Below are 21,560 nucleotides of genomic sequence, written 5' to 3'. Positions count from 1 at the left end.
TGTCGAATAGAGGGGAACGATCACGTCCCTCGATCTGCTCGCTATGCCCCTACTTATACATCCCAAAATGCCATTGGCCTTCTTGGCAACAAGGGCACACTGCTGACTCATATCCAGCTTCTCGTCCACTGTCACCCCTAGGTCCTTTTCCGCAGAACTGCTGCCTAGCCATTCGGTCCCTAGTCTGTAGCGGTGCATTGGGTTCTTCCGTCCTAAGTGCAGGACCCTGCACTTATCCTTATTGAACCTCATCAGATTTCTTTTGGCCCAATCCTCCAATTTGTCTAGGTCCTTCTGTATCCTATCCCTCCCCTCCAGCGTATCTACCACTCCTCCCAGTTTAGTATCATCCGCAAATTTGCTGAGAGTGCAATCCACACCATCCTCCAGATCATTTATGAAGATATTGAACAAAACCGGCCCCAGGACCGACCCCTGGGGCACTCCACTTGACACCGGCTGCCAACTAGACATGGAGCCATTGATCACTACCCGTTGAGCCCGACAATCTAGCCAGCTTTCTACCCACCTTATAGTGCATTCATCCAGCCCATACTTCCTTAACTTGCTGACAAGAATGCTGTGGGAGACCGTGTCAAAAGCTTTGCTAAAGTCAAGAAACAATACATCCACTGCTTTCCCTTCATCCACAGAACCAGTAATCTCATCATAAAAGGCGATTAGATTAGTCAGGCATGACCTTCCCTTGGTGAATCCATGCTGACTGTTCCTGATCACTTTCCTCTCCTCTAAGTGCTTCAGGATTGATTCTTTGAGGACCTGCTCCATGATTTTTCCAGGGACTGAGGTGAGGCTGACTGGCCTGTAGTTCCCAGGATCCTCCTTCTTCCCTTTTTTAAAGATGGGCACTACATTAGCCTTTTTCCAGTCATCCGGGACTTCCCCCGTTCGCCACGAGTTTTCAAAGATAATGGCCAAGGGCTCTGCAATCACAGCCGCCAATTCCTTCAGCACTCTCGGATGCAATTCGTCCGGCCCCATGGACTTGTGCACGTCCAGCTTTTCTAAATAGTCCCTAACCACCTCTATCTCTACAGAGGGCTGGCCATCTCTTCCCCATTTTGTGATGCCCAGCGCAGCAGTCTGGGAGCTGACCTTGTTAGTGAAAACAGAGGCAAAAAAAGCATTGAGTACATTAGCTTTTTCCACATCCTCTGTCACTAGGTTGCCTCCCTCATTCAGTAAGGGGCCCACACTTTCCTTGGCTTTCTTCTTGTTGCCAACATACCTGAAGAAACCCTTCTTGTTACTCTTGACATCTCTTGCTAGCTGCAGCTCCAGGTGCGATTTGGCCCTCCTGATATCTTTCCTACATGCCCGAGCAATATTTTTATACTCTTCCCTGGTCATATGTCCAACCTTCCACTTCTTGTAAGCTTCTTTTTTATGTTTAAGATCCGCTAGGATTTCACCATTAAGCCAAGCTGGTCGCCTGCCATATTTACTATTCTTTCGACTCATCGGGATGGTTTGTCCCTGTAACCTCAACAGGGATTCCTTGAAATACAGCCAGCTCTCCTGGACTCCCTTCCCCTTCATGTTAGTCCCCCAGGGGATCCTGGCCATCTGTTCCCTGAGGGAGTCGAAGTCTGCTTTCCTGAAGTCCAGGGTCCGTATCCTCATATCTCAGCAGGGAGCAGTAGTCTTACTACCTTTATGGGCACGCAATGCCGATGTCTACCTCATGTAAACTGAGAACACTAACCAAACTTCTTTGCCTGTAACCACTCCACTGTCTCACTAAAACCGCTGAAGTTTGCACAACTGAAAGTTTTCATTATTTGAATAGGCTGTGAGAGAGAAGGAAATGGGGGGGGGGGTGTAGAAGTTGAGGCTACACCATGCTGCCAGCTGCCGTTTGAGTTGAGGAAAGGTTTGGTTTTTTGGGGGTGGGGGGGAGGTAAGGCATTCACTGGAAAGATCAGATGCAGGCAAGGAGAAGGAAGATAGGTAAATGGGTATGTGCCCTCCATGCTATGGCCTTGTAAACAGTTGATAGTTGGGGCGTTAGTATGAGACAGAAGCCATTTTCCTGACCAGTTCAGCTGCCATTTTGAAAACGGGCATGGGGGGATGGAGGCTGAGCAAACGGGGACAGTGCAGGCTAAGAGAAGGAGGGAGGCAGGGGTTGGAGCTGAAAATCTCCTAGCTCCATCCACCCAAAGTGGCTGCAGCTGTGGGGCACAAGGAACAGAAGCGGTACAGTATAATAAATTGTGATGATAGATACTTACATGCCAAGGTTCCCTCAATAGGATCTGCCTCCTCAAGTCCTGGGCGAGGTTTCTGTTTGGGAATTGGCTTTGCTTCCTACATGGTGGCCCTCAGAGTCATGAGTCACAAAGAGATCTTGGCTTTTGGAGGAGAAGGGACACTGTCGGGGGTTGTAGCAGGTTCCACAACCTCCTTGGTTTCAGTAGTGGTGTAACAGCATGCAATCCTGTCAGCTCCTCACAAAGAAGGTACAGGTTCTATTTCCACAGCCAGACTATTTTCTGGCATCCCTGGTTTAATGCTAGTTCTCCTGAGCTGTTTGTTCTTTAATCCAGCATTGGTCGGTGCCCCAGTTGTGACTCCTCGTGGGCACTGGTGAGCAGTGTTTGCAAACACATCTTTATTCAGATGGCTGGCTCCCATAGCTTGTTGCATTGACGCTTCTCCACAGATGGCAAGGCAATCTAGGGTCCCAGCACAGCTGCATGTGGCTGTTCCAAGCATGTTGTAAAGACTGCTGGAATAATATTGCTGTAATTCCGACATACTGGAATCCAGAAGCAAACGGGCCAATCCTAGCTCCATGCCACCTTTTAAACAGGGGAAGGGCCATCCAGTCAGCTTGACCCCAGAGCAGTAGAGGGCACACAGGTAAACAACCAGATGAGTCATGGACACCCACAAAGAAATGCTGGACACCAGTTGGAGGATGCCAAAGGAGTGAGCCATAATATCACTATGTTCACACACACAACAGACCACGCTAACTTAATTCGCATCAAATTTAGTACACTTAGAAAAAGGGCGGCAGAGATCACGGTAACTGTGGAGTTAGTGTCCTGTGATGGATTCCATCCAGTGTGTGCAGGTGTTTTCAGACCAGACCAACTCGAGTGAGTGCAGATTAATAACCCCTCCCTGTAGCCAGACAGCCAGCCCCCCGTCAGACCAGCATTGCTGGAAACACACGGGAGCCAAAACACCAGGGCACTCCAGCACAGCCTTTGAAGCTGTGAGAAGCACAGGTGTGCTGTGACAATGTGCCTCTGGGAACATATACAACGATTAGGCTCACAGCAGGCAGAGGCCCTGTGACAGACATGGCTCTTAGCCCTTACTAAAACAGCATGATGCACACACACCAACATCCTAGGTGGGAAAATATTTACCCTGATAAAAGAAGTGTCCAGTAGTCGAAACTTATTGTTTCTCCCTTGCAAGTGTGAACTACTCTTGCGAGAGCTGGCGTCACCCCAACAGACCAGCCCCAATTTAGCATAGAAAGGAGAAAGAGAATAAAGGAGTACAGAGGTATAAGTAGGGGACCTACAGCACCATGATTTTTGAGTGCTTTTCACTATCTATCTGCTGGTCAGATAAGTGACAGCCTCCCAAGGCTCCTGCAGCTAAGAGGGTCCCTAAGCCTTGTCCCTTATTCGTCTTTCCGCGGAATTGAGTGACCGATCCTGGCTTGGCACCGCTGGAATCGAGAGATGCAAGGAGGGTAAGAAGCACCCACACCTGATCTCCTATCTTTAGTGTACACATATTTTGAAATAGAGCTCTATACTTTGTTTTCTTTCTTTGGGATTGTGGCTTCAGTTTTGTAACTTGTTTGTGTGTGTAACATCTCTACATTTAAATAAGTAGGCACTAGCAATTTTGTAACCACATGATTAGAATCTAGTTTAATAAATTTTGGTAACCATTGTGCATAAGCCTGACTTGTTTCTCTGGTTTACTGTAAAGCAGCCAACACAATTAAAGAACCTCAGCCGTTTTGGCTATAAAGCCTGGCCATTAGGTGAGAGTACTAAGAGCCTAGCGTTGAGTTGTGCCGCCTCCACGGGGCAAACTCTTGGGGCACCTGTCAGTCAATCCTGGCTGCCCGCTGCGAAGGAGCTCTGAGCTCTAGCAGTTAAAGTCACGGGTGTGGAGAGGCTCTTAGTGCTGCCATTGGGGCACCTGTCAGTCAGTGTTGACTGCCCGCTGCGAAGGAGCTCTGAGCTCTAGCAGTTAAAGTCACGGGTGGTTAGGACCTTGGGGCATCCGTCAGCCTAGCCCGGGCTGCCCGCCGCGAAGGGACAGTGCGTCCTAGCGGTTAAAGTCACGGATGGTATAAACGGGCATAGCTGGCACCTCACCAAACATCCCTGGCCATCGGCTAACAGATTTGGCGTCACGAACAGGATTGTGATATAGGCTGCACTACAGTAACACAATGAAACCAGTCATGATAAACACCACAGAATTCCCTGAGCTAGAGAAAAGTTTGACCCAAGAGGGATGGGGAAATCCTCTGTGGAGCAAAGAACTGCTGGAGAAATATTGGGGAAAACCAGCAGAGATCTGGCAGCATTTCTGTAACTGGAGAACTGCCTGCAAGATGAAGAAAGGGAAAGGAAAAGGTGCTTGTATATGGCTGCTTACTAACATTTGGCAAGCTGCCTGTAAAGATTATCATAGTCTGGCAATAGAATTTAATAGGCTACAACAGGAAAGGGACACACTGCGCAAGGAATGCCAGAATTTAGATACCAGAGTAAGAACACTGAATAGGGATATGGAACATCTTCAGAAAAGATTACTTCCCTTAATTGAGAAAGAAGGGATAGAACGAAGGGAAAAGCTGGAGACTAAAACATGCAGAATCAACCGGGCTAAAGTTGAAACTGCTCTCTGGCTAGACCCTGAGGAATGGGATGGAGACATTTGGGATTCAGCAGATGAGTCCCCCTCCTCTGAGGAGGAAGGTCCCTCTGTAAAATTAAGACCAGCTATCACACATCACAAATCAGAAGAACATGAGGGAAATTTGAGTGGGGCAGAGCTGGATGAAGAAGGGGATGATAATGATCCATCCACCTCTTCAAAAACAAAAAGGGGAGGTAAAAAGGGAAAAGGGAGTAAAGCTCCAACACACTTTACCAAAATTACCACCCGCCAATATACTCCCATGGAGTTAAAAACAATCCAGGGAGATTTTGCTAAAAAGCCTGAGGAAGGTATAATAGAGTGGCTGGTCCGCCTCTGGGACACTGGGGGTGGATATATACGCCTGACAGCCCAAGAAACTGAGCGCCTTAACTTAGGTGCAGGAATATTCCTGGAACACTCAGAGGGGAACACCCCTAAAACACTTTGGTCTCTGGCTTGTCAATGGGCAAGAGGAATTTACCCAGCAGACCGAGATGAACCCACAGTAATGCACTGGACCAACATAGATGAGGTAAAAGCAGTTCTATTAACTGTGGCTGTCATTAGCATGCTTGGCCAAAACCCTCAAGAGTTAGCCTATGAAAGTCCATGGGAGGGTCAGGTGAATGTAGATGATCTCAGACCCCTGCTTAAGGGAGCTCCGAGTAACCACAGGGCTATGGCACTGTCCCTTAGATCAGAAGCTGCAGCACATAACAGTACCTTTCGGGCACTGCTAAACCTTCTGGTGTCATACTTTAGAGAATTCGGAGACATCAGAGCACTGACAGGCAAAGCTAAGATGCGTTCCCTTCAGGGAAACAAGGGGGCACCATCTAAAGGACATAAAAACAAGCGAGAGCCAACCCAGGAGGAAAAGGAGCTTAGAGCCAAGTTGTGGAGACAATGTCTGGCTTTAGGGTATCCCAGAGATGTGATAAATGGACTGCCCACAGAGCGGCTAAAATTATACACCACCTTTAAAAGAGCTGACTGGGAGACAACTAATGCTACTCCCAGTGCACCTCTGCAGCTCTCTCCTCCTTCCCCAGCTGCAAACACCCTGTATACTCCATTGCTGCAGCAACTGCAAGAGTTACCAGAACAGGGAAACTAGCTTGCGGGGGTCAGTCTCCTCTCCTAATAAACCAGCTTAAATCCAAAGAGGAGAAAACAACAGCAAAAGACCCCCGGATACATGTAACTGTAAATGACAAACACATTGTTCCTTTCTTAATGGACACAGGGGCTCAAATGTCCATGATTAAGCGAGAAAGTTTTCAGGGCTCACCACCTACTGGCCGAAAGCAGGTACTTGTTACAGGAGTAAATGGCAGTACCATAACTTACCCATTAGTTAAGATAAAACTGGATATCCCATTGCAACCCCACCATCAGCCCCGAAAATATGAGGTGATTTTGGGCAATGCCAACATACTGGGCATGGACGTTTTAAGAGGAAAGAAGGGAAGGATTAATGGGGAAAGATGGGCTTTTGGAGTCAGTTCTGTTCCTCATGCCACCCACCTAGAAGAGGAAAGCCCTCCCCACTATTCTGTAAACTTACTTAGCAGCGCGCCTGCTCTCCCGCCCTCAACAGTAACAAACATAAAGCAGTATAATGTCCCAGCTGAGGCCATAAGTCCTGTTACTGACCTGATCAAAGATTTGGAACAGCGAGGAATTTTAATTCGTACCCACTCTCACTTTAATTCTCCTGTGTGGCCCATCAAGAAACCAAATGGCAAATGGAGACTCACTATAGACTATAGGAAGCTAAACAGTAACACTGGACCATTAACTGCAGCAGTCCCTAGCATAACAGATATTGTAAACACCATACAAACCTGGGATAAACCCTGGCTAGCAGTATTAGATGTAAAGGACATGTTCTTCATGGTCCCTTTGCAACCAGCTGACCAGGAAAGATTTGCTTTTACTTGGAAAGGTGTACAATACACTTTTACCCGAATGCCACAAGGGTTTAAACACTCACCCACTATTTGCCATGGGGCACTGGCAAAGGTCCTAGATGACCTTATACTGCCACCCAATATACAAACTGTGCAATACATTGATGACATCTTAATAGGTGGGAAAACCTCAGAAGAGGTACAGGAGGCTATGAATCAAATCAAAGAAGCACTAGAAGCCCTTAATTTAGAGTTACCAGCTGAGAAATGCCAAGGTCCCTCCCAAGAGATAAAATTCTTAGGTACTGTATGGATGGGAGGTAGGAGGTCTGTGCCTAATGACACTGTGCAAGAGCTAAATCAGGCACCCTCCCCTGACAGTAAAGATCAATTGAGACAGATTTTGGGAACCCTGGGGTTTTGGAGAAAACATGTACCTGGCTTTGCCATTATAGCCAGACCATTGTACAATTTGTTAAAGAAAAGTGCTGCCTGGGAATGGGCTCCTGCCCATGAGGAAGCCCTCAGGCAACTGATAGGGGAGATACACACCTATCAGGCTCTGGGTCCCATACATCCTGAAGCCCCATTCCATTTGTACCTAACTGTGAGAGCCACTGGAATGTCTTATGCTCTCTGGCAAGAAAGTGACACTGCTCCCAAACGACCAATTCAGTTTGGTTCCAAGTCATGGCAAGGGTCACAGGCTAACTACACGCCTTATGAGAAGGTGCTTCTGGCAGCTTACACAGCCTTGAGAGAAACTGAGGAATTAACTCAGGATAAGGACATCACAATTCACACTCCTCTTCCAATCATTAAACCTATATTGGAAGGGAAAGAGTTACCACCTGGTGTAGCACAAAAAAATGACTGTCCAAAGATGGGCACTTTACATACACCACAGGGTAGGTAGTGCAGACACTGCACAAAACCCCACTATGATTCAGGAATCCCTATGGAAAGTAGGAATGCCTGATGAATACCGCCTACCTCCACAGCAGTCTCCCATTAAGGATGCTGCCCCATTTGATCCTTCTAAGCCTGAGGGAGTATGGTTCACTGATGGCAGTGCCAGGCTGGTTAAAGGAAAATGGAAGGGAAAAGCTGCAGCAGTGCCTGCAGACACCTCTGCAGCACCCCTAACTGCTGAAATTGATGGGTCAGCACAACTTGCAGAATTGGCTGCAATTAAACTGGCCTGTGAAGCAGGAGCCACCGCAGTATATACTGACTCCTATGCGGTATGGGCAGGTGCCACTCAGTGGATCACTAACTGGAAAAATAACCACTGGGAAATAGGAGGTAAACCAGTATGGGGACTGGAATACTGGAAGTGGTTATATCAGCATGCCCTGCAACAACCCCTGTCTATAGGACATGTCTCAGCTCATCAGAGGAATAATACCCCAGCTGCACAGTTAAACAATTTAGCCGATGCAGCTGCCCAGCTCTTTACCACACAAGTAGAATGGGAACGCTTATATTCATGGTTACATGATAATTTAGGACACACAGGAAGTGATGAGTTAGTGCGGCAAGCACATATCAGGGGGTGGCCTATCACCCAGAGACAGGCTAGAGACCTGGTGCAAGCCTGCGCTATTTGTGCGGAGACTAGAAAACATATAGCAGAAGGACAAAGGTTTGCCAGGCTAAGAGATGGAAAAACACTATGGGCAACCTGGCAGGTCGATTATGTCGGACCACTGCCCACTACAAGGCAGAGGTGGAAATACATCTTGACTGGGGTAGAAATTGTTTCAGGGATTGGTTTTGCATATCCAACCCGATTGGCAACAGGGTTGTCCACAATTATGGGACTAAACCGCTTAACAGCAATTGTCCCAATGCCTCAAGAAATCCAATCAGATAATGGTTCGCATTTTAAGAATAAACTTGTAAGGGAATGGACCCTTAACCATGGAGTCCAATGGACCTTCCACCTTCACCTGTGGTGATTGTCAAATGATGACTATGGGTATGTCTACACTGCAATAAAACACCCACGGCTGGCCCACGTCAGCTGACTTGGGCTTGTGGGGCTATAACATTGAAGTGTAGCTGGTCAGGCTCGGGCTGGTAATTTTATAGCCCTGCAGCGTGAGCCCCATAAGCCTGAGTCAGCTAGCACAAGCCAGCCACTGCAATGTAGACATATCCTATGTTAAAAAAAAATCTTCTACTGGACACAGGTAGATGGGCATATTAGGTAAGGGGGAACATTATCATATCTTTTTACATCTCCACAGCAGTACAGAAATCCATCTGAGAGGAAATCTGTCTTTCCAGATGGGGAGGGGCATCCTTCGCTCCTTGGCCACTTCCAAAAGTGTAATAGTTTTGAAATAAGTTGCAGTCCTCTCAGCTGAATAACCAGGAAGGTTTGTGGGACATATTCAGGCCAGCAGTCACATAGATTGTTTATTGTTGGATAGATTCCATATGAAAAGCACTGTTTATACTCCATTTTTCTCTGAATACATAAGCTTAAGGGTTCCATACAAATATTAAAACCGGTATTTTATTTCTCTTTTGAGCATTTGAATTTATAATCCAAAAAGTTCCCTTGCGGCCGGAATCTAATGAACGGTACGAAATAGTTGTCCTTATATTTGGATTTCAGAACAAAATATCATTTCCCATTTGAAAATGCAATTTAGAAATGTGACTGAAGTTGATTCACCATCCACATTTCTTAACATAATTGTGTTAAACTTGAAAAATTACATCCAGAGTACAAACAATAGTTTTTCATTTTCACAAATTATTATTCATGTGTCTTTTTGGATGTTTGAAGAACATCAGGGCATAAGCATTAAATCATATGTAAATTAATTTCTCTTAGCTACTTGATCTCGGAAATGAGTTCAAAGCATATAACAGCTGCAATCTGACTTTTGACAACTTCTTAATATGTTAAGAAATTTATACTACACTACAGACATTTGTTTCCTACAGGGTATTTAGTTGAAAAGCTTCTAGTTAACTTGACCTAAAAATCAGAGGCACATTAAATGCTTAAATCCCAGTCCACTGTTTGCACTATTTTTATGCTAACAGTATCTGAAAGACAGTGTTCCCTGTGCTGAATTAAGTAAATGAGGTCTAAAGTGCTGCTTACCTACAAGCACTGAGTTATTTCCAAAGCAGTCCTGACAGTTCTTGTTTTAAATGGCATCCACAGTTTCCTCCCACAAAAGGACAAGATGCCAAACTCAGTGCAAATGGAGAAATTATGTCAGTGCTAGACTAGCCATAAATGAACACTGTGAAGCTCACTCCATATGAAAGGTGAACTGCGGCTTTATTGGGTAAGTCTACAGAGCCTGCAGAAGCAAGGCTCTCAGCCCAGGTCAACAGACTCAGGCTAGCAGGACTCACACTAGCACTCTAAAAATAGCTGTTTAGAAAGTGCTCTGAATTTGTGGCTTCAGAGCCCAAGCTACAACTTTATGTACAGCGTATGAACATTTAGATAGCGCAGAGGTAACATACCAGTGTTAAAGATAGACTGTAATCATTCAGATAAATATGGATGTCTCTACACAAGGATATTCAGAGGCTGTTAAGGGAATATGGGTATTTTTTTCATGTTTCCTCTGACAAGGATAATACTATGTTTTTTAAATTTTTGGGTTAGCCTCTGAGGCCTTAAACCAGGGGCGGGCAAACTATGGCCCACAGGCCAGATCCAGCCTGCGAGCCGTTTTAAGCTGGCTCGTGAGCTGCACCATGTGGCTCGGCCCTGCTCCGGCCAGGGCGCTGGGTCGGGGGCCGCACCACACAGCTCCGCCCTGCTCCGGATCTCTGGCGGGGCCCTGGGTCTGGGGCCGCACCACGCAGCCTGCTTCACCGCACCACGCGGCCCTGCTCCAACCAGGGCACTGGGTTGGGGGCCGCACCACCCCCACTCCGGCTGGGGCGCTGGGTCAGGGGCTGCACTACTTGGCTTAGCTCAGCTCCGACCAGGGCACTGGGTCGGGGGCTGCACCACGTGGCTTGGCTCTGCTCTGGCACTTTGGCCAGGGCACTGGGTCAGGGGCCGCATCACTCAGCTCAGCCCCGCACCAGTGCTCCAGCCGGGGTGCAGGGTCGGTGCCGCACCACGCAGCTCCCAGAAGCCATGGCATGGCCCCGCTCTGGCTCCTACGCGCTCCAATAGGAGCTGCAGGGGCGGTGCCTGGGGATGGGGCAGCGTGCAGAGACGCCTGGCCATGCCTCCACATAGGAGCTGGAGAAGGGACATGCCACTGCTTCCGGGAGCCACTTGAGGAAGCGCCACTCAGAGCCTGCACCCCTGATGCTCTTCCCAAGCCTCAACCCCCTGCCCCAGCCCTGATCCCCCTCCCGCTCTCCAAACCCCTCAATCCCAGCCCAGAGCACACTCCTGCACCCCAAACCTCTCAACCCCAGCCCCACCCCAGAGCCCGCACCCCCAACCAGAACCTGCACCCCTTCCCACACCCCTTCCCATTGCCCCAGTCCTGATCCCCCTTCCGCCCTCCGAACACCTCGGTCCCAGTCCAGAGCACCCTCCTACATCCCAAACTCCTCATCCCCAGCCCCACCCCAGAGCTTGCACCCCCTCCCACACCCCAACCCCAATTTTGTAAGCATTCATGGCCCGCCATACAATTTCTATTCCCTGATGTGGCCCTCAGGCCAAAAAGTTTGCCCACCCCTGCCTTAACCACTCAGTAGCCTCCAAGACCTGATCCACAAGAACTCAGCTTGACTCTGAACTGGTTACTGAGATATCTATATAGGCATACAAACAAACTATACTTGAGTCAAACAGGCTTAAGCATAGGAGGTGGGTACAGGGGATACCTCACATCTAAAGTTATACAGGAAATCTCTTCCTTTATATACACATTACATTTCATTTACTATACATTGTTTCACACGTTTTGGGACTGGCTTGGTTACTTGGTAGGAACAAATCCTTGTACTGCATGCTCTGTCCACACATTGTCCATGTACCAATTACAATTCTTGACCTTCCCAACTTACCCACTTTTATCATTTCCCTTGGTGTTCCCCTTTATCTTAGCTCGTACAGACATTCTGTTTCCAACATGCTGATCCATTTACCTCTCTAATGCTGTCTCCCAAGATGTGAGGCCTCACCCATATTCTAATTACTCATGTCATGCCAAGCCTACAATATTATTCTAGAAGTACCTGAAAAAGTTACCTATTTTCTAGTGCTGGATGGACAGCCCTGACCACCATAATCTTCCATGTATCCATTCAGCCATTGGCATCTCTGCTCGGGATCTTGAAAAAAGGGGCCATTTAATGCCATAAGACAGTAATTGTAAATGTGGCAGCACAGCATGGAAAGAGAGGCAGTCTGTAAGGCAGGATGGTCCAAAGTCATTTAGGGCTCTATAGTTCTAAAGCAACACCTTAAGCCCCTCCCAGAAGCCAAGAGGCAATCAGTGTAGCTCATGATGTACTGGTGTCATGCTTTCATTTAATATCCAAAATTGCCCTTTGTGCTTATTATTTTTTAAATATAGGCATAAGATAACATGCCTTCCACTTCAAACAGTTCACTTTGCTGACCAATGCTATCTGGTTTTAGTGACTATTTAAATCAGTGTTTCAACACCATTGCTCCTAACAACTGAATTTCTGAGGATACCTCATCTTTATTACCAACAAAGAGCAAATCGGGGATAGCTATCTTTACCATTACCTTCTGTAGTGAAGTCTGATGCAAAGAAGTGATTCTGCTTCTCTGTAGCATTCTTATTCACCTTAATGGTTACCTTTAATTCCAGCAGCTCCAGTCGTTTTATCACAGACTTCAGTCTTCTGATAAGCTAAGGATTTTTTTTTAATTCATTTTTGGTTTTGGCTATTTGCTTTTCAAAATCTCTCTTAACCATCCTAATTTCCATCTGCCATAGTTTATGTTCCTTTCTGTTGGCTTTAGATGGGCTGATTTTGTACTCTGCTTTTCAATAATGGGAGGGATTTGGGGTGAGGGCATATCTTCGGGCTATATTTTAATAAATTCCATGATAAGACTAATTATTTTAACTAATTATCTGATGGCTAATTTTTTTTCTAACTTGATTACTCATTTTTTTTTTTACAAAAGTCACCCTTCCCAAATTTTAGTTTCACAGAAAAAGCTTTTGATTTGATCCCTCCCAAGATGATGTGGAATTCAATTAAATCATGGGTTTTTAGGCTACAAACTTCAAGGGGCAGGACCATCTCTTCATGCACATATGTACAGTGACTAGAATAATAGAACTTGATCCTGATTGGGACCCTGGGGTGCATGATTTCCCTTTACAAAAGCTGTGTTGACTCTTTGCCAACATACCATGTTCATCTACGTATCTGGAAAAACTGCTCTTAACTATAGTATCAACCAATTTGCCTGGTACCGAAGTTAGACTTACCAGACTATAATTGCCAGGATCACTTCTGAAGCCTTTTTAAAAAAAAAAAAACAGTGTTGCATTAGCTGTCCTCCAGTCATTTGGTACAGAGGCTGATTTAAGCGGTAGGTTACATACCACAGTTAGTAGTTCTGCAATTTCTACTTCGGATTTATATTCACATATATTCTACTCCAGCGCTCTCTCCACTCTACAAGTCAACCTAAATCATGTATCCCTTATTTCAGCTTGCTGCTGTCAGCCTTGTTTAATCTAGCACGTTGCTGAAAATGGTAGGCTAGATGTGGTATTCATCTTCTTTCATGAGCAGAGGTTCTGTGGCAATACGTAGCTCCTTACTTTAAACTGCACCAGTACCAAGTGTGCTCACTGAAAGGGTTCTGTCACGTTGCACTGGCTCATCAACATTAAAAGCTTCCAAAAGTAAATATCTTGCCCTGCAATTTAAAATCTTATGTACTATCAACTATGTATTAGTAAGGTTTCAGAGTAGCAGCCGTGTTAGTCTGCATCCGCAAAAAGAAAAGGAGTACTTGTGGCACCTTAGAGACTAACCAATTTATTTGAGCATAAGCTTTCGTGAGCTACAGCTCACTTCAAAGGATTTCTTTTTACGTATTAGTAAATTCATGGTTTCTAATTCAGTATTATATATATGTGTGGGGATATTAAAATGGTGTGATATTGACATCTTGTGGCATAAGTCAGTCACTACATGAATCAATATTGCAAAAATAATGCTTATTCAAAACTCAGATTAGACATACAAGTTTTATAATAGCCTGAGAGGTCAAGTTAAAACTTCTGATGTAGTACAGTTCATTATTTCAATCACAGAATAATTTAAACATTTGCATAAAATGAACTGTTTTGAAATTGTCTTATTGTCTTTTCCTTTACAGAGAAAAAAAAAATCTATTTTCTTTTACTATCCCACATTTTAATTCATTCTACCCTGGGGAGAAGGAGTAAGGCAGGGGGAGGGGGGGTTAAGGCGCACATGCCTACAATGTTCTGTATGATGCCAAGAAATTGATATCTGTAGCTGTCATTTGACTCCACAGAGGAGAATGGAAAAGCAATGGTGCCATCATCAGGGAAGCACTCTCACAGGGAGTTAAAATTAGTGATATTTCTTTTCAAATCCATTTCTCCTTATTGGAATTTTCTCACTGCTTATTAATGTTTGCTGAAACAAATCCAAAGTGTCACAATATGAAATGACTTTGCAGAAGCGAGGAGAGGCCTATAACTGTTCATAAATATTTATAAAATACTTTGGGATTCCTCAATAGAAGGGGAGAGGATTTTTAATTATTTTAACACTACTCTGTTTAATATCATCCATTTCTGGAACTTTTTGCCCCTCTTCTTTACTTGGAAAATATTAATTATTAAGATTAATTCTCTGCTGACATTCTTGGAACTGAGGGTTAACCACTTGTGACAGGTATTCTGAAGAGCTCTTTCTTGGACTTCTAATGCTCAGCTGTGTATTATTGTGAACATGCACATTTCTTGGCTTCCCCCACCCTTTCTTTTCTTCTTCAAGTCTTTTTTCATTTTTTATATTCAGGCTTTTTAGCTGCATCAGACTATTCTTTATTTTTAGAGAGGGGAGGGGAGGATATTATACTAATGTTTGTGCTGCTAAGCATTATGTGAAGGGGGATTTTCATTTTGTGGTATTCTGCCTTCACGGTGCATAAAACCACTGTACAACTGATCTGAACGCACTGGATATATGATTGTAGTAAATGAACAGAGAATGATTACTAATGAATTTGGTAAAAGAAAAGGAGTACTTGTGGCACCTTAGAGACTAACCAATTTATTTGAGCATAAGCTTTCGTGAGCTTTCACTCATCCGATGAAGTGAGCTGTAGCTCACGTAAGCTTATGCTCAAATAAATTGGTTAGTCTCTAAGGTGCCACAAGTACTCCTTTTCTTTTTGCGAATACAGACTAACACAGCTGCTACTCTGAAACCAATGAATTTGGAGATCTTCTTGCTAAATACAAAAAGATTTGAATTTCCTATTCAAATAAAAAAAAATGCAACAACGACAAAACCCCACTTATTGTTTAGGGAGATGACACTAAGATGTTGCCACGCACATAGTGACATGGCTAAGAAAAAGACTCAAGTGAAACCTCACGTTCAGACATCAGCAACCTAGCCAACTACATAACTGAAAAGAAGATCTGTTTAATGACTTGGTCCTCATCCTGCAAATCATTATGCACATGCTTAATTTTACTCACATGCATACTTCCACTTCAATGAGAGGAAAGTTAAGCACGTCCTTAAGTGTTTGAAGGACTGGCTCCATTGTTAGTAAGCTCTATAATTTGTCTGTAAAGCACTAGGCACACTTACGGTGATGTATAAAAACATTTTCAATTCAAGGATATCCTCTTTGAAAAATCAGATTTATTTATTGCTTTTTGAATGCAAACTACCCAGGATAAGTGACAGACATGCTGTAGCTATTCTCTTTAAATTACACAGAAATCACTTCAGTTATCGAGACATTCAGAACTCTACTATATTTCTCTAGGTGAAGTATTTCACTGGTGGGCATTAGTTGCCTTTTCCTGTAGATATAGGTCTTGCATTTCTATATCGCATCATTTGTACAAACTGACAGCATCCTAGAAAGGGTAATAGGGAGACATGCAGAAAATGTTTGGCGTTGTTGTTGTTGTTTATTTGCCTAGTGCTCTTTCAGATGCTATAAAATAAATGAAGTAATAATGACTCAAAACAGTTGGTGACTGCTACAGAGGAGAAAAAAAGACACACACATACCCACAGAAAAGTTCTTGATGTTCTTATAGGTCAAGTTTAGCTAATAAATGTTGCATAGGCTATACAAAGCGTGTGTAGAGGCAAGCACTCATGTGAGAGTCAGATAACCCAACTGTTCTTTCTCTTTCTCTGTCAGCACTCAGGAGGACCCCAGCCACACACACACACAAAACAGAAAACCTTAAACTGTGCAGAGCTCAGCAGCAAATAAGGTTACCTTCAGTGCTGACATAGCACACAATTGTTCCCTCATTTTCAAATGGCAAATTCAGTTTGCTAGCCAGATGAGACAGTCTGTGACACTGTACCGGACTTTGGGTGCCCCCAGGTGGAATTCCGAAAGATCGGCATTACCTTCTGTCTCAGCAATGTCCTTAGGAGAAGTCCTGCTGAGACAGACAATCCTCTGTTGTTCCAGAAGTTAATTATCAAACAGGGCTCAGGGTCAGCTCTGGGAGACACTCCCAGCTGGAGGTTAATTTAGTGCAGCTCAGAAGGAAGAGAATCAAGGGGGTTGGGTTAAGCAGAAGCCAGAAAGCTGTGGGGAATCACAGAAGTTGCCCTCGATGGTTTGCTCTATTTGTTGCATTTTTGAGATTATGGTTTGTAAACTATGTGGAAGGAACGTGCAACTAGAGCCCTTTTACATGTTGGTGTCAATCCACAGCCCTGCAAAAAAAAATCCTGATAGTCTGGTAATCTTTGCAGAAATCCCCACCGGGGCCCTAACTCTACCTGCAGTGTAGTGGTCATTGTGAGTATGCTTTTCCTCTTTTATGTCCAGGCTTACTGAGGGACATGTGCAGAAATTATGAGTAGGATGGAGAATCTTGGAGTTGCTTTCTCACATACTCTTCATGGCAAGTTTTGTGTCAGATATTTGTATAGGCTAAATCCTTATTTAACCCTTCACAATCTCACAACAAAAAGGAGTACTTGTGGCACCTTAGAGACTAACCAATTTATTTGAGCATAAGCTTTCGTGAGCTACACCGATGAAGTGAGCTGTAGCTCACGAAAACTTATGCTCAAATAAATTGGTTAGTCTCTAAGGTGCCACTAGTACTCCTTTTCTTTTTGCGAACACAGGCTAACACGGCTGCTACTCTGATATCTCACAACAGCAACCTGTCTGACCACAAGACTTATTTAGTTATTTCCTCTACCAACCAGAACTTGTCCATTGCTTGCAGCTTGTTCAGCATGCAGCAGCATCTTCTACACTTCCCCTTATTGTCTTGAGGAAGCACGAGAGTACATTACACTCACCTTAAGTTCTTTACCCACACTGCCTACAAGAAGGCAGACAACTTTAAAAGTCAACAGACTCCTTATACTGTCCCTTCACCTCAAAGCAGACTTCAAAAAGTAATCTTCTATAATGGCTGTTGAAAACAAGTGTGCTCTCTACTTCCCCAATCCTAAAGTGGGGGAGGAGAGGCTCTCAAAAAACAGATTATCTGTCGTGAGTTTGGAGAATTTTTTTCCCCGCCACTGGTTTGTGTATGGAAGGGGAGCATTTAGCCCTTTGAAATTAGCCTTCCCTTGTTATATGTGATTTACTTTCCATATGACTATGGCCTGATTCTCCATTGAGTTACATTAGGTGTATGTCAGTGTGACTCCTTGAGATAAGAGTCACACCAGCAGGAAACTGCTGAAGAATCAGGCCCAATAAACTTACAGTTACAAATACTGCACTACATTTACCCACTTGCAGTATTTGAACTTATTTCCTTTTTTAATACTAAGCATTTGGTAATCATAAGTTTTCCAGAAGTTCCCACCTGAAATTCCCAGCCATACGAAAATTACATAATGACTGCAAAAAAAAAAAAAACAACAACAACCCACAACAGAAAGTTACACAGACTTCTGAAATACTTGGTGTTGACTACAACCAGAGGTTATGTTCTGAAAAGTATCTTATAGTTTTCAGTGTTATATTGTACTGTATATCCCTGCACTGGATAAGGCTTTATATTCCTATACAGTTGTTGTGTTCTGTCGTACTTAGAATAGTCATTAGAAGCCAAAAGGATCAGTACAGAAATGAAAGCCATTGCAAAAATGTCTATCTGTAAGAATGCACTCACCAGGCTGTTCATTTTTGAAGATGATGAGCCTGCTCTCTGCTTCCGCAAGCTATGAAGATCTTCTGTGTTTCCGTCCTTTGGTTTTAAGATCGTCCTGCTGCTCCCAGCATTGCTTTCTGAAGAGGATCTCAGGCGCTTCTCTATGACTCTGCCTTCTCGGTAAGGGCTGAAGCTACTGGCAAGATTAACTATAATAGAGAAGAAATCAGTATTTACATGCAGCTATTCAAAAAAATATTTTCTTTGGAAAAAAGTCACATTGCTTCAAACGCTTATGCTGAGTGGCAGCTATTCAACTATTTACTACAGAGCTGTGCTGTTTGTCTGTACCTGTAAGTATGCAAAATTGTCAGGCCAAGACGAGGCCACCAGCCTACTAGGCTTTACCCAAGGGTCTAGTTCTGTATGTCCAGCCAGTGCAACAGTCCACAATTTCCCAAGGTGCAGAAGTCCCTTCACCCCTTCTCTGTTTAACTCTTAGCATGTTAGGGCACTGCTCTGCTCAACTGCTGCACGCCCCCGCCTCCCCTCTGCAGGAACTATTTCCAGTTAATCCACTGGTGCAGAGAACCTAAGTGGCTTCCACTGTTCTCCAGGGCAGGCTCAGGTGTCAACTGTCCACAGCCCCCAGCAGGCTTCTAAGGGTTCCAGGCAAACATGACTTGTAATGTCACGCCCTACACACTTGCCTGCATGGTGGGAAGGCACTCATTTCAGGACTGGAGCTTCATTTAATAGCACTGCATGAGGCCCAGACATTCTGGGCTGGGCCTCCACCCTACTTTCCCACTTCTGCTCCACACCTGTCCAAACCAAAGCAAGATAACCTGGCACCCACCTTCATCTGTTCTGCCACTGGGAAACTGAATCCCAGCTCCCAGCCCCAGATAAATGAATATGTTGGGTAGGAGGAGAAGGATTAGATTTTCAGGCATGTGGAAGCAGGGGAGGGATTTTAAAGATGGGAGAAGCACAATAGCACAGAAAACCTTGTGGTTCTATAAAACTCTCCCTCCTTTTCTTATTGCAGAATGGGCTGATGTTAGTCCAAGATTTTTTTTTAATATATCTTTGTTAATGTCTAAGTATATACACTTGCCATATTGGATCATGCAATCAATTTGTAGTCTAGTCTGATACTCCATCTACAACAAAGCATTACAAGTAAATGATGAATGCCAAGCAAAACACATTTCCTTTGAATTTTGTTTAATCCACATACATGTTTTGTATTGATCTTAGATTTTATAAGTACTGTTCTAGAGGGACACAGTGAACACTAAAAAAAAAAATCACTCATTACTGTTTTTACCTCCTCACGTAATACACACAATGTAAAATTACTGTATTTGAAATATGTTTCTCTATTTGTCCCATTTAATGTGTATATTTGACAGCATTCTGCATATAGTTAGTTTCACTTTTTCCCTTGAATAGTCAGCCAATTTCTTATTTTAAATGAGTTTTTCACTTCACACCAACAAAGGAAGAGAAATAACTTTGTTTTTCAGTAGGAAAGTGTGATGGTAAAATCACAACAACAAAAAGACAAAGTCTTCATTGCAGCGTTAGCTCATGGTATAACTTGAGTGCTGCCCCTAACGTAACTCCTTTGCACACTCAAAAATCTCCGGCTTGGTTTAAGCCGTGCTTTAAACTCATTTGTCATGGAGTATGTGGGTGGAACCTCAAGTGCTGCTGGCACTGGTGCGAGTACTCCACTGAGGACTCAGTTACTCCGTGCTACTCATACAAACTATCTGTGCAACTCAAGTATTGTTTGGCAGTGTGACCTCTCTCCTCGAGCGAAGCTAACTCGAGAGGAGTTAACTTGAGCTAACACTGCAGTGAAGACAAGCTCAATGAGATGCAGGGCAGGAGTAGTACCTAGAAGTTTTTAAATCATCTATGTAAACCGACTAGATTACCAAACTGAAGATGTGCCCTCTGACAAAAACTAGTCTGTTGCCTATTTTAGGCTGACAATGCCATTCATCTGATAACTATCATCATACAGTGCCTGAGGTTCCAAAGTGCTGGAACATGTGCAGAAATTCCTATACACCAGGGATAGCCAAAAGGCAGACCACGGGCCAAATCCGGACCATCAGGTGCTTTTGAATGGGCCCCAAAATATCTTTTTATTTACTTATCATTATTGTTATTTTTTATTATTTTTTTCTGGAGTCTGGACCTTGACTATACCTTGACCAAGAAATTTGGACTTTGACAAAAAATAATGGACTAACCCTGCTATACACAAATCCAATTTGCATACACAGTTAAGTGCCCAAGCTAATAGGTATTTGTGCACTCCTAGGAAATGGCATGCAGTCTTTTGAAAATTTTAACAATACATACAACAAATGCAGTTTTGCCAAGAATTTACTCTCTCGAATTTACTGTGAATAACGTGACTTTGGCTCATGCTGCAAGCAGTCTCATGATGATGCAGCCTTCATGTTACTTTGGGAAAGCAAAACATGGGCACAATATATCCTCATGCATGCCCCGGAGTCTAGAGGATGGTGTATTTAACTGCAGGACCAGAGACTATACATTCTAAATCCAGATTTTCCACTGATGGCTGTTAATATTTCTGGTACTTCGCAATCCTGATTATGAGCCAGTCTCATACGCCAACCTTGGAGGGTAATTATTATTCACCTATTTCACCAATAAGGTAACTGAAAGCTTGCACAAGGTCACTTTAGGCAGAGATGGCAATATAATTGAGGTCTTTAACAAAAGCAAGTCTTAGCCATTTTATTTCACAATCTTTCAAAATATGCAGTCTTTCAATATGCAAAATTAGGCACTTCTGTAACTCACACTAACACAATGCGGCCCCATGTCACTCTCTCACAGTTAGACTACACTTGTGGTGCATCTATACTGGAACAAAACACCTGCACTTGGCCGGGGTCAGCTGATTGGCCCGGTTCAGGCTGTGGGGCTAAAAATTGCAGTGTAGACATTTGGGCTCAGGCTGGAGCCCAGGTTCTTAAACGTGGTGAGAATGGTTGGTCTCAGAGTCTGAACGTCTACATTGCGATTTTTAGCCTTGCAGGCCAAGCCCTGTGAGCCTCAATCAGTTGAATTAGGCTCTGAGACTCGGTGCCCCAGGTTTTTTACTACAGTGTAAACATACCCCTAGAGCTGTTGACTCTGCTATACTTCATCCTAAAAGATGTGATTCTTCAGCTCAAGTACCACACGGTCATGCTTTTACAGTCAGTGATCTGCGGTTCCTTGCCTCCAGATGACCCAAACAGGGGCACTGTTGCATTTGGCTATGCCATTTGCAACGACTAGACCACTGCCTGCTCCCACAGCCAGGAACAGAAACAACGAATCTTGATGCCTAGTGTTCTATGGCTGT

General features: G+C 44.2%; 1 protein-coding gene across 15 annotated transcripts in view; it reads right to left on the bottom strand.

The window, feature by feature from the left end:
* The window catches only part of CCSER1 (coiled-coil serine rich protein 1), a 1,152,782-nt gene that overhangs the window by 950,509 nt on the left and 180,713 nt on the right, over window positions 1-21,560 (bottom strand). For all 15 annotated transcript variants that reach the window (XR_006290310.1, XM_043545151.1, XM_043545153.1 and 12 more), the window contains one exon: window positions 18,179-18,366. Coding sequence is in view for 14 of the 15 variants with exons in the window: in XM_043545151.1 (XP_043401086.1) it covers window positions 18,179-18,366 (188 nt within the window). In the remaining variant the exon portion in view is untranslated. The remainder of the gene's footprint in view (window positions 1-18,178; window positions 18,367-21,560) is intronic.

This window comes from Chelonia mydas, chromosome 4 (assembly GCF_015237465.2).
Source record: "Chelonia mydas isolate rCheMyd1 chromosome 4, rCheMyd1.pri.v2, whole genome shotgun sequence".
NCBI lineage: Eukaryota > Metazoa > Chordata > Testudines > Cheloniidae > Chelonia > Chelonia mydas.
The sequence above is the reverse complement of the archived record's forward strand: the minus strand, read 5'-3'. Positions and strand labels throughout refer to the sequence as shown.